The sequence below is a fragment of the Rousettus aegyptiacus genome, unplaced genomic scaffold, assembly GCF_014176215.1.
Source record: "Rousettus aegyptiacus isolate mRouAeg1 unplaced genomic scaffold, mRouAeg1.p scaffold_m13_p_12, whole genome shotgun sequence".
Classification (NCBI taxonomy): Eukaryota; Metazoa; Chordata; class Mammalia; order Chiroptera; family Pteropodidae; genus Rousettus; species Rousettus aegyptiacus.
Window position 1 is genome coordinate 15585284 of NW_023416287.1, and position 13199 is coordinate 15598482.

The 13199-nt window shown below is 54.2% G+C and overlaps 1 protein-coding gene across 1 annotated transcript; it reads right to left on the reverse strand.

The window, feature by feature from the left end:
- Positions 1–5525: 5525 nt before the first annotated feature.
- Positions 5526–10483, reverse strand: SLC32A1 (solute carrier family 32 member 1). Its single transcript, XM_016148259.2, has 2 exons — positions 9809–10483; positions 5526–7433 (listed from the first exon to the last, which is right to left on the reverse strand). Exons 1-2 carry the CDS (start codon positions 10199–10201, stop codon positions 6246–6248), a joined length of 1581 nt encoding a protein of 526 aa, XP_016003745.1. The 5' UTR covers positions 10202–10483; the 3' UTR covers positions 5526–6245.
- Positions 10484–13199: the final 2716 nt, after the last annotated feature.

The following is a 13199-nucleotide window of genomic DNA, read 5'->3' on the forward strand; positions in this document are numbered from 1 at the left end:
TTCTTGATAGAAAGCGCGCTGCGCAGGCGTGTTCATTTTGTGCAAAATTCATCCAGCTGTCCATTTATGATTTGTGCACTTTTCTGAAAATATATTACATTTCGTAATACAATATAAAGTTTTAAAATAGCTTTATTTATTAACTCCCACAAACTATGCTCTCTCGCTGAAACCGCGAACACTAAGAAAGGGATTGCGAATTGTTCTTCAACATGTATATTCTTTCTTCCGTTTAGTAGTGTAACTCCCCTTCGTCGTTATCTAGCTTGATGTGGTCATGAGACTAAGTTCTGGCCAATGGAGGTGAGAGCGCAGGATACGTGGACACCCCCACTCCAGTTTTAGCTCTAAAAATATTGGGCACATTCCCCTGCCCCATTTCCCCCCTTTCTGCTAGCTAGGGGGCTAACAAGAATTAGAGCAGCACCTTGACTCTATCCTCCCAGCTCTGGAACACTTAACTTTGAGAGATGAAAACAAGTTCATTATAAAGGTGGCTCAGAATAAACATACTCAGCAAGAATTGAGACTCCCAAAACTTTCTCAAGAATCTCTATAAACACTTCTAGGCTAGATTTGGAACTAGGCTGGTGACAGAATCAGATTAAAAGTGTTGCTTTCCAATACAAGCCCATTGTTTCGGATATCTGAAGGTAGCCAACATTACGCTGAGAGAGCAGAGACAAGTGGAACCCAGAGGCCAGTAAATAATATAAGTGAATATAAGTTCAAGAACTATATCTATGTATAATGTGGAAAAATCACCAAGATATGTTTTTAAAGAAATGAGTGAAGGCATTACAGTGTATAAGAAATTCCCTTTAAGAAGGGGGAGGGGAATACATATGTTTTTGCTTTTATTTTCATACAGATAGACAAGAAACTAAAAAAAAGATTACCTGTAAAAAAGGGGGATGAGGCAGGTAGGTCAGGTGTGAGAGACTTTTTTACTGTGTCCTTTTTATATACTTTTGTTTTTTAACCAAGTGAATATATAACCTTTTCAGAAAAAAAAAAAAAGCATAGGTGAGGTAGATTACTGTTCCCAGTTCTTCACTCCCCTACAATAGAATTACACATCCATACCATCTGCCATGTGACTTTATAGGGCTTCTCACTGTAGACATTTATATTGGTCTTGACCTTGTGACTTGCTCTTAGCCAATGGATGATTAAACAAATATAGTGTGGACAGAGGCTTTAAATGTGCTTCTGTGGTTTAGGTTGCAGCTCTGTCGTCATGAGAAGAACAAGTCTAAAGAAAATAAGAGACACATGGAGCAAACCCAAACCCAAACTGCAGCCTGGAGCCAAGTCCAGCTGACCAGCAAGCTAAAGCTGAGCTGCCCCATAGACCCATGAACAAGAAAAATCTTTGTTCTTATAATCAACTGAAATTCTGGGGTTGCTTTGCAGTATTATTGCTGGAGAAAACTGACATCCTAATCGATGTGTCCAATTGGGACTTTGCCTTGATGCAAATGTTCTACAGTCTGTGATGTCTAATGCACTAGCCACTAACCATATATGGCCATTGAGCACTTGAAATGTGAGTAGTGCAACTGAGGATTTGAATTTGAATTTTGTAAAATTTTAGTTTACATTTAAATGTAACCATATGTGGCTAGTGGCTACTCTGTTGCACAATATAGCACTAAACGAAATCTATGGCTGAGATTAATTTGCCCATGAAAATTACTAGAAGAAAATAAATTAGAAGCCTACATTATTAGTTTCCTAGAGCTTCCATAACAAAGTACCTTAAATTGAAATGGCTGAAAACAACATAAATTTATTCTCTCACAGTTCTGGATGCTAGAAGTCCAAAATCAAGGTATCAGCAGGGCCATGCTCTCTCTGAAGGCTCTAAAGGAGACTCTGTTCCATGCCTTTCTCATAGCTTCTGGTGTTGCTGGCAGTCCTTGGCTTGTAGACACATCACTCCACTCTCTGCTTCCATTTTCATGTGACATTCCCCGTGCGTGTATGTGTGTGTGCGTGTGCACGCGCACACGTGCACTCGTGTCTCTGCATCTCTTTTCTTCTTATAAGGACACCAGTCATATTGGACACAGGGCTCACCCTGCTTCAGTATGACCTCATCTTAACTAATTACATCTTTACATCTGCAACAAACCCCATCTCTAAATATCGTCACATTCACAGACACCAGGATCAGGACTTCGATATATCTTTTTGAGAAGCACAATTCGATGCATAATACCTGCTGAGTTTTGAGGGAATTATATCACCAAGAAAACGCAAGCCTGGACTCCAAAAATGAACTATGATCAAAATAACACAATGAACAAAATAATGAAATTTGAAATAAAGACAGGATTGGTACTGCTAATATTTCCTTCGGCCTCAGACTCATTATGGCTGAGCATAGGGTCACTTCTGCCCCTGCACTGTCTCAATGTCACTGTTACTGATCCTGCATGCCTAAGTATTTGGGGAGGAAATATACTGATGTCCGCAACTCTGAAATGCATTTTAAAAAGGTAGATTCTTGAATGGATAGATGGATAGAAATGAGATAGATAATCCAGCATTGTAAAATGTCAATTGTTCAGTCTGGGTGGTGAGTGTATGGGCGTTTGGTATAGAATTCTTTCATTGTTTTCTATAGGTTTGAAGAATTTTGTAATGTCGAATAGGAAAAAAATAAAGACCAGTGAGAAGAACGCCCAAGTCTGGCTCCTGGGATCAAACCAGCTCCACCCTCTCCCAATCCTGGATGTCCAGACCTGGGTTCCCCCACCACACCCTCACTCACAGTGAGGACTGGGCCCTCCAGCCAGCCTGCCCCAACTTTGACTGAAGCCTCTCTCTGGCCCTTGCCCTTGAGATCCCCCTTCCACACCAACAGAAATGCATGGATCTTCTCCGCTTCCTGACTGGTGCTCATGGAGCCTCTTTGGCTCCCTTCCTCCGTCCAAGGCCCTTAAGTGGGGAACATAGTCCCTAGCGTAGGGCATGTCATTTAACACAACACGTTTAATAATGTAGCATCCTTCCGTGTTTAGGAGGGAAAAAACAATCAAAAGCCCACTTTTTTAATATATAAAGGACCTGAGATAAAGCACTAGAGATAAGTAATAATTATTAATTGGATAGGATAGTGATGGCAGGAGGCAAGAAGCATTTAAGGTATCTATGAGCACGAAAAAGTTTACCCCAATTCTAAAGGTGAATCTTCCTTGAGGGCCGGCAGCTTGCGCTTTCGCCGCTGGGGGGCGAAGCAGGGCCATCTCGGGAAGGGTCAGCGGCGTTCCTGGGTTCCTCCCGGGTACAAGGGTCTCGATGATACTAGGCCGGGGTACCAGGGCCCTGGGCCCGACACACCCACGCAGAGCTTCTGCGGACGCCAGTGGGGACAGCTTACCAGGGTCCGCAACGCGTAGAGACAGGACTCACGGTAAGAACTGAATAGAAGTGATGGAAACCCTGGGGGCCCAAGGTGGATTCCCTCTCTCCGCCTCAGTTCGACCCCCGAATGAATCTTGCCTGGCCTGTTCTCGGACTCGGACGGCACGCTCACCGCGGACCCAAAGAGAGCGTAGTTCTTCCTTTCACTTTCTACCCACGCATTTTGGTGTTGTGGGGAAGGGTACGGAGATGGGTCCCATCTACTACTGCTCCCTGTTTCTCCCGGCAGCCTGAATGCAAGTCTGGATGTGGGTGTACTATTGACAAGCGTGTAGGGCTTCCCTTGGGCCGCTAGGAGGCTGACCCTCCCGCCCCTGCAGCCCTCAGGACCTGCGCGGGGGACCAAAGCTCCTGCAAGCTGAGCACAAAGCCCGGAACCAAATCCACGCGGAGCGGAGCCAGGCGAGTCAGCCGAGGGAGCAGCCGCTGTCCAGAGCCTGCCAGTGTCTCATTTGTCCTTTTAAAGACGGGAAGGACGAAGCTGGTGCAGCGTGACGCTCCCAGCTTCTTTTCCATTGCAGAAGTCTGGGCTTTCTCTGAGGCTGCACACAAAGCTTGGACTCAGAACACACCCCAGGGGCCGTGAACCAGCTGAGCAGAGTGGGAGGCGGGGCAGGGGGAGGAATAGTCAGCTCCCCAGGCCTGGGAGACATCAGAGGGCGTAGCGGGCCTGGAAACTAGGGATCCTCTGGACAGCTCCCGATCCTAATGCGCGACAATAGTGACAAAGGGGGCTTAGGGAGATGACAGGAGACTTCTCAAATGGCCCGTTTAAATTGTCAGAGCCACTGACCACCGAGGTGACTGGATCTTACCCCCCTTCTTTTCCCTCTTGGCAGCTGCAGAACCAGGATAGTGTGGGTCACCTCTGTTGCAGGCATGCACATACATTCATTGAGATTCCCACAAGACACAGATACAGCCGTCTCTCCACCTCGCACACTTATCTTCATATAGGCGCTCTCTCACACACACGCACCCACGCCCCCACGCCTGTGGCAGCGCGCAGGGAGATGTGGACACGGTTCTTGGGCATTCTTCCGGTTCTTGCCCCTGTGGATCGATCGTACCTAGAGGAACCTTCCAAACGGGCTTCTGCCTCGGTGGTCAAGACCAGGAACCTCCTGTGTGGCTTTTCTGGGAACGGCCCAGCTTTCCCGCGCTCCTGGATCCCATCTGGAAAGTCTAACCATGACCTTTACCAACCATCCCAGAACTGGAACTTTTGGAGGCAGTGCTGCTCCTGGAGTTGGATCTACACAAAAAAGGCTGGATCCTCTGCATAATTAAAAAAAAAAAAAAAAAAGCACATTCACAAAGAGGCTGTGCGGGGGAAAAAAAGGGGGATACTGGAGTCCAGATGGCTCACAGCTGCTTCTGAACAGCCAGATCGCTTCAAACTGGCCGTGAAGCCCCAGTTTGGACTTGGGCGTGGGGGAGAAGCGTTCTCCAGGGTGAGAGACACCTGCCAGACCAGGTTGGCACCTGGCCGTGGGTAGTCCTGGGTACTCTTACGCGACCTGCTGCTGATTCCTTTATAGCTCTCTTTACAGTTGGCGGTCCTGCCATACATTTATGTGTGTCCTCGTTTATTGCCTCTCTCTCCTTTACTAAACAGGAAGCTCCAGGAAGGCAGGTCTGAGTCTGTTTCTCCTGGAACGCAGGACCCTCCCAACTCATAGGCTGTCTATAAATATTCATTGAATAAATGTGTATGGCTTGTGCACATAAAAACTTCCTTTTTTTTTCTTTTAGGATTGGAGGTTGAGAGCATCCACCACATTCTCAGGTATTTCCAACTCCCCGCCCGTCCTCAAAGAAGCATCCTGACGACTGAGGGGCGCAGCCGGTAGTGAAACATGCTTCTTCCTCTGAGCCCCGCCCCCAAACACCTGCAGAGCTCGCCCTTAGTGCCCACCGACCATCCTTCTCCCTCCCAGGAGCTCTCCCAGGACCTCTTTCACCCCCACCTGCTTTACCAGGCCGGTCAGAGTCGGTTCCCCCGCCAGTTCCCCCGCCAATTCCCCGGCCACCCATAAGCGCTGGGATGCCTGTGGGTGCAAAACGCAGAACTACTAACACAAGGCCGCGGGTACCTTTGTTTCTTCTTTATTTGCGGATAAAATTATGCACCGCATTCTAAAGTAGAGATAGATTTTTTTTTCTGATATACATTTCATCTTATTCGTCACGAGCACACCACACACACAGTAGAACAGTTCCACAACCTGATAAATTGCACAAGATGAGTTTGGATTCCTGAAAACCGGCAGGCAAGCCGTCCCCGCCGCGGCTTCTCGCCTCCCCGCTTCGCTGAAGGAAATCTCCCACCCGAAACGGATTTCCCGGCAGGCCTTTCCCGCTGCAGGGTTGAAATGTCTCCAGAATGGGAAGCGCTCTTGCTGGAAATGGCTGGACGCTGCAGATTCCGAGCACTGGATGGCTGTGAAATGTCTCCCCAAGGTCAAGTTTCTGAGCCTGAGAGCTGCGCCCCCTCTCCCTCCCTTCCCACCCGCCCTCGGTGACAGAGACCGAAGTGTCGTGGCCCCTCCTGGAAGGACAGATAACCTTGCCCACAAATTCACCCCCACATCCCCCGAAACCAGGGTGTTGTGGAAAAGAAAGGACAACAGAAACGCAGACGTGATGGATTGTGGATCCCTATTCCCTCCCGCCCCCCCATCCCCAATAATCAGAAACTAGGAACCAGAGATGTTTAAAGCTTGGCTTCCCAAGCGCAGCGGCAGGGCGCACGGGGCTGGTGGGGTTGGGGGCTGGGGAGAGGGAAGAGTGCGGGGGTTTGCCCCCGCGCCCTAGTCCTCCGCGTTGGTTCGGTAGGCCTCGATGAGGCCCTCGAGCGAGTGCACGAAGCCGGAGACGCTGCAGATGCCGCCGATGACGAAGATGGCGACGTCGAAGAAGACTTGGTGCCACAGCAGCTTGCGCCAGAGCAGGCGCAGGTGGAAGAGGCTGGGCAGCAGGAAGCAGAGGCCGGCTCCGGTTAGGCTGCCCGTGAGGCCCATGAGCAGCGCGAAGTGCGGCACATAGATAGCCATGAGCAGCGTGAAGACGACCAGCGCGCAGCGCAGCGTCAGCCCCCACGATTTGAGCCGGCCGTCGCCGCCGTAGCAGGCAGGGAAGAAGGCGCGGCTGCCTTCCTGGAAGAGCGACTTCTCCAGAACCTCCACGGCAGCGAAGAAGGGCAGCGGGTATGACAACAAGGCCTTGGCCACCAGGAAGATGTTGACCACAGCGCGGATGGAACCGGGCAGGTTATCCGTGATGACTTCCTTTGTCTCGTCGGCCCAGGTGAGGTAGGCGACGAGCGCGAAGAGGCCTTTGAGTACGCAGGCGGCGATGTGCGTCCAGTTCATCATGCAATGGAACTCGCTGGGCTGTTGCATGTTACCCTCCAGCGAAGGCAGGAAGATCTGCGATGTGTAGCTGAACACGATGATGCCAATGGAAATGGGAAACTTCTTTACGTCGATATAGAACTTGACCTTCTCCCAGGCCCAGTCGCGCGCTCGCGATAGGCAGTAGGCAATGACCAGGATATTGATGACGAAGTGGGCCAAAGTGCACAGCAGGCTGAACTTGGACACGGCCTTGAGATTCTTCAGGAAGGCGCAGGGCAGCAGTACCGCCGTGGCGATGATAGACCAGGACTTCTGCGACACGGGTAGCCCCGGGAAGCTGTTGTACATGAGGTTGCCGCTCACCACCACGTATAGGATGCAGGTCATCACCAGCTCGATGATCTGTGCCACGTTCACCACGCGGCCGCCCAACGTGGGGAACCGCGGAGCGCAGCACGCGTTGGCGATGGCCACGTATGAGTCCCGCACCCGCACCACCTCGCCGTCCTCGTTCTCCTCGTATAGGCATGCGATGAGGATCTTGCCAGTGTAGCAGCACACCACGGCGGCGAAGATGATAAGAAACAACCCCAGGTAGCCGCCGTGCAGGATGGCGTAGGGCAGGCCCAGGACAAACATTCCCTGCGAAGCGAAGAGGCAACCAGACCTGGCGCTCAGCTGGCGCGGCCTCAGAAGGGGGGCCTGGGGGTGTGGCTTAAGGCTACGACCGAAAGGGGGCGCTAAGGAGAGTGAGTTTTGGGCCTAAGAGACTGGGAGGAGAGGTTAAGGGTAGGCTGGAATGGAGGTGTAGGGCGGCTTAATGGGAAGCCTGGGTGTTGAGTCAGAGATGAAGAAGGAGGTGTTTAAGGGCGGAATAAAGAAGGACAGGCACGCTAATATGGCTGGGAGGCATGGAGGGGACTGGGTGTGAGGTCAAGCCACAAATAAGAAAGGAGAATGTGGAGATACTTGGGGGCGCTTCCTGGGGACAGAATCAGAAATGGGCTCACGGAAGGAGGTGTCTTGGAGGGGGCGTGGCCAGAAAGGGCTGTGAGAAAGGTAGAAAGCTGGGCCTGAGCAACTTGGAAGACGGGGCACGGGATTTAAGTTGGGGCTGCAGCACGGGTGCAGGAAAGCTAATAGGAAAACGCGGGTGCCTAAAGACCAAACCAGAGTAGGAAACGTTAAAGATGGCAGCGCGAGGGCGAAGATTTAGGGTAGAGAGGCTGAGTGCGGGGCAAGCCACAGGGAGGCTGGAACAGGGGGAACTGGAGGATGCTTGCTAAGGGCTCTAGGGGGTGAGGCCAGAGGCGCTGCGTGGGTAGAGCGGGGAGGCAGGGTTGGCGGTAGGGAGTCTTGGGGCAAGGCGGGGATTGGATAGGAGAGACCGAGCCCTAAGAAGGGGATCAAGTGGGAGAGTCAAGGAGAGCAGGATAAGGGGCCTACAGGGAAAGCGCAACCGCTGCGTGAAAGGCTAAATCAAACGGGAGTCTATACACGGAAGCAGTAGGATTGGGAGGGCAGAGCTTTGGAAGGAGGGCTTAGCATCCATATAGGGAAGAAAAGCTAACGAAATCCAGGGTTCCCAAGTCCCGTAGGCCTGCAGCCTCCCTCCCGGGCCTCCTCCCGAACCTACGGAACGAGGCCTTCAAAGACGCCCGGGATGAAGGCGCAGACCACAACGGAGGCGGCTCGGCCCCTGGGCCCTGCTTCCGCGTGGCCGTCTCGCCCAGCTCTGCTGCGGGAGCCACCTCGGATCAGGCCACTTAGTGCGCAGCGCCCCGTGAAGCCTCACAGAGCCTGCGTCTACAAGCAATCCCGCCGCAGCATGCCGCTCCCGGGAAACCTGCGTTCAGCGCCCCCAACGACTGCGAGCCCCGGGGACGCGGAGGGCGCCAAGCCGCAGGGTCCGGGGGCGCCTAGGGCTGAGGCTTCCTCCGCCCCGCGAGCAGCGGCCTGTCTGCCCCAGTCAGCTCCCGGGGTCGTTGTGCCAACTTCAAACCCACTGCTAGCGGAGTGCGGCGCCGCCTGGTGGGGAGTGGAGGGGAGGGGGCTTGAGAGTAAAGGTGAAGGCGTGGCGGACCGTTCAGAGCATTTAGAGGTGGCTTCGCCAGGGTCACACGCAGAGGAGCTGGTCTCCTCTTTGCGGTGTAGCCGGGATTTCGGGCGAGAGAGGTGAATCTGAGCACAGGCAGCGCTGAGGTTCCACGGACCCTTTGTGCTTGTGTAAGAAAGCCTGTGTGCGTACCCTTGTTTACACCTGTATGTCGCCAACAGGGCTGCATCTGGGAGAGCGGGCTGGATCCTGTCCGCATGAGTCTGTGCGTGTCTGTGTTATGTCCAAATGGGTTTATATGTGTGTGTGCTTGGAATGTACAGGTATGTGCTTCTTTGTGTGGGAGGATAGGGGGTGAGGGAGGTGCGTTTGAGGATAATCCTGTTGTCTATATATAGATGCATTGCCTGTGGTCTATATTTAGATGCATGTCGTGTGCACCTGTACCCCGCATTTGTTCGTAGGGGAGGGGGGGTGTGGGCATGTGTGCCTGCCTATATACGTGCGCGTGTATATGCATGTGTTTCAGAGGAGGAGACTCCCAGCTCAGCTAATTTCCCTTCTCCTTTCCTCCCGAAAATGAAGCTGTGAATCCATTCCGGAGTCCCAGGCGATACTGTTGCCTCCAATCCTGATTTTCTGTCTCTCTCACCCCTCCCCACTCCCCTCCTCCTGTTTCCCTCCCTTTTGCAGGGTCTTAGGGCAGGTGTCTCGGACCATACCACAGCCTAGCCTCGCAGTGGCTGGGGCCGCAGGAAGCGAATCAGGGCAGGAGACAGTGCCTGGGGGCGTAGATCCCTGTGCAGGGCTGGGAGGGACGAGGGAGGGGGAGATCCCGGGCATGGGAGGTGGTCTTGTCGCCCAGATTACTTGGGGACTCGGCCTGGGGGCAGAGCCTCATACTCATAGCTGAAGGGGTTAGGGGTAGGGAGGGAGGCAGAGGCGGGAATCCCAGGCTCACCTGGATAGCGTTGGTCACGTTCCAGCCCGCCTCCCATGCCGTGATCTTGGGTTTGTCGTGGCCCCCGAACTCGCCACCAGCTCCCACGGCCTGGTCCTTGGAGCCCGAGGGCGGCAGAGGCGCGCCGCCGCCGCGCTGGTAATGAATGTCTCCCTCGACGGGCGGTTCGGAGCCCTCGTCCCCGCAGGGCTCGCCCTCGGTTTTCAGAATGTCCATCTGCAGGCCCTGACGGTGCTCAAAGTCGAGGTCGTCGCAGTGCGCGAAGCCCACCGCTTCCTCGTCAGTGGCCGCCTGAAAACCCATCCTGGCGAACATGCCGCTCACCTTGGCCTGGGACTTGTTGGACACGGACGTGGCCACATTGGTCAGCTTGCTGCGGAGCAGGGTGGCCATGGCGGCGGCGCGGCCCAAGGAAAGGACAGAAGGGGCTGGGGACGCGTGGGACGCGCGGCAAGGCGGCGAAGGCGAGAGGGGCGCGAGGCCGCTATCTCCGCTCGCTCTCCCCGCGGCGCCCCGGGGCGCTCTGGCTCATAACCCTCACACGGCTGGCGTTTGAGGCTCGCTCAGGGTTGACCCGGCGGGCGGGCAGGCAGCGGGGCTGGCGGAGCGGCGGTGGCGAATGCACTGCGGAGCTGCCGCGGGGCGCGGGCTGGGCTGCGGAGGGCGGCGGCGGCGGCGGCGGCGGCGGCGGCGTCAGAGCAGCTACGCGAAGCTGGCGCGGCGCCCCCACCCGTGCGCAGTCCAATGCGCGCCCGCCCCTCGGAATCAGGCGGTTGGGGGGCGGTGATGGGGAAGGGGAAACACCCCGCAGGCAGGGGGTGTGAGGAGGGAGCCAGAGGAAGAGAAAGGGGGCACGGAGGGACTCGGGAGAATCGAGATGGGGCAGAAGGGCGCCCACGGTAAGGCAGCGGGAGGGAGCGCGCGAAGAAGGGGTGCAGAGGGCGGGGTGGGGGCTGGAGTGCTGCATTTCTGGGGGAGGTGCTAAACTCACATCCTGGCCCTTCCCACCTCATCGTCGCTGCAGGAAGGGAGGGGGCCGGAGCCCGCTGATTCTCGCAGTCCGGCGTCCTCGACTTTCTCCTTCAGAGTCTGGGAGCCCTTCGGCCCCAGATCCCCTGGCCAAGGCCAGGCCTAGACGACCTGAAAGGCAGCGGGACAGTTACCTGTCTCGGGCAGCGCGGGCCATGTGGGCGTCGATCTGTCTCCCTGGCACCCACCACTGGCACTTAAACCTGGCCTCACGCGCTCCTTGGAGGCGGAAATGTCCAGCATCGCTCTAAAGAATGCTCATCCCCGGCCTCGGTCACTGACTCCGTCTCCGCCCGTCCAGGGACGCCGCGATGGAAGGGATTCTACGCGTCTCCCTCCACCAGCCGCTCTCCAAATGCATGCAGGATGGAGGCGAAAGGTTGGCTTTTCGCTTTCTTTTCGTTTGAGGGGTCTGGAAGGAGGCAGGACTTGGTGAGGGCACCTCTTGACAGTCTCATGGCGAGAGCCCCGGCCTCAGAGGGGCGCAGTCGGTGTCTGGCGCGGAAGAAATCCTTGCTTGCAGCGAGCCCAGGGCGCGGAGGCGCGCGGTGCGCTCGGGTCCTGCTCGCAGCGCGGTCGCCCGGGCAGTGAAAACCTAGACTGTTTCTGGTGAGTGGTGCGCGTGTGTGCGCGTGCAAGAGTAAGAGACAAAGACTGATGTTGTATCAGATACTGGTATGGGCTGGATCCGAGTGGACTCCGAGGGTGAGATTGGGTTACCGTTTAAATCTGCGAATGTGTAGTTTTATTATTCTGTAAATGTATTCTGTAAATTCTGCAAATTCGAGCCTGTGAGTGCACAGAGCTTGTGTGCTGGATTTCGTGTGTGTGTTTTCGAATGCGTTGCCTGCGCTTCTGCCTGTGTGAGTCCTTTCGCAGTTGTGTCTCCCTGCTGGTCCGCTGCTTGGGTTGGGTCCCAGCGTGTGTTACCAGCCGGACTCCTGCCCCGGACCCCTCCTAAGCAGTCAACAGCGGTGTTCGCGCCCTGGCTGTCCCAGCCCAGGTGTAGGAGGACTAGCGCTGTAAATGGGGGTGGCGTGGGGTGGGGAGAACTTGAAAGAAGGAAAAGGGCCCCTCAGTCTCCCCCTTCCCGGAGGCCCTAACTCTCTGAAAACCCTAGCCTCCTCCCCTGCAGTATTTCTAAATTAGCTCAGGCCAGCGCACAAGTAGGGCGGCCTGAGGGCTTTGACCAGAGAGTTGGAGCTGCCAGGACAAGACAGGCTTCCCCTTTACCCTACCCCCACCCCAGCCCCTCACAGTCTCCTGGAAGCTACCTTCCAGTTAGAGGACCCCCCCCACACACACACACACATTGAACAGAGATGTTCCTAATTTCTGCCCAGATACCCCTTAAATTCCCCCCAAGAGCCTGCCTGGCAGAAACCCTAACCTGAAGAGCACACTCCTGCCCTCGCCAGCCACTGTGACAGGAAAAGCTCTCCACAGAGCCCTTCCCCAAACACAGACCCTCAGAGTCATGATAGGATTCAGGACCAAGCGGGACAGAGATCTGTCCTTCCCATCGCGGAGATTCTCTCTTCCAAAGAAGCTTTGACATGGAACTGACCTCCCATCCCAGAGATTTTCTCTACACAGAGGCACTTCCCACCCCAATTCCTGGATGCTGGGGAGCGAGAGACTTTACTCTCAATTTCTGTAGACAAAGACCCCTGAATCCTCATCACTTCCCCTTCTGTTCCCCATAAAATTCTTTAGGCCCCTACCAGGTAATCTGGGCAGAGACTAGGGTTCCCTAGTGTCTCCCTAAACACCCAGAGCTCAAGATGGCCCATGAGGCCTTCTCAGACAAGTGAATCAATGACATACATATATCAGTTGGCCATTGCCAATTCATAGATTTTATGAGGATCCAAAGTGCTTAGCCTCTCTTTCTTTTTCACTGCTTACGATGGTCACTGCCGTAGCATCCAAGGTGGGCTGTGAAGTTCTTTCAGTGGTGAGAAATGAGGCCATTCATTATTCATTCACTTATTCATTCATTCCTTCAGTAAATCTTCTCATTGCCCTATTATGCATGTGGCTGTCTTCTGGCTGTTGTGGGAATCATTGAGATGACCCAAGCATGATCCCTGTCTATGCTCTCCACCCCAATTCTTGGGTCTACAGGGGACCTCAGAGAACATTTAGCCCAATCAACTTTTCTGCAATGCTTAAACCATCTCCAAAACCTCTCAACAGAATCTCACTTTCATCCTCAGTGTGCAAATAAGAAAACTGAGGCCCGACAGGGAAGTGTCCTGCTTGAGGTCACAGAGGCTCCAAGGTAGAGCCAGGCTAGGACCTAGGAATCCCGATGGCCTTCCTGTACCTTCCCCTCCATGACCTTGTTTTGTCCTTCCAT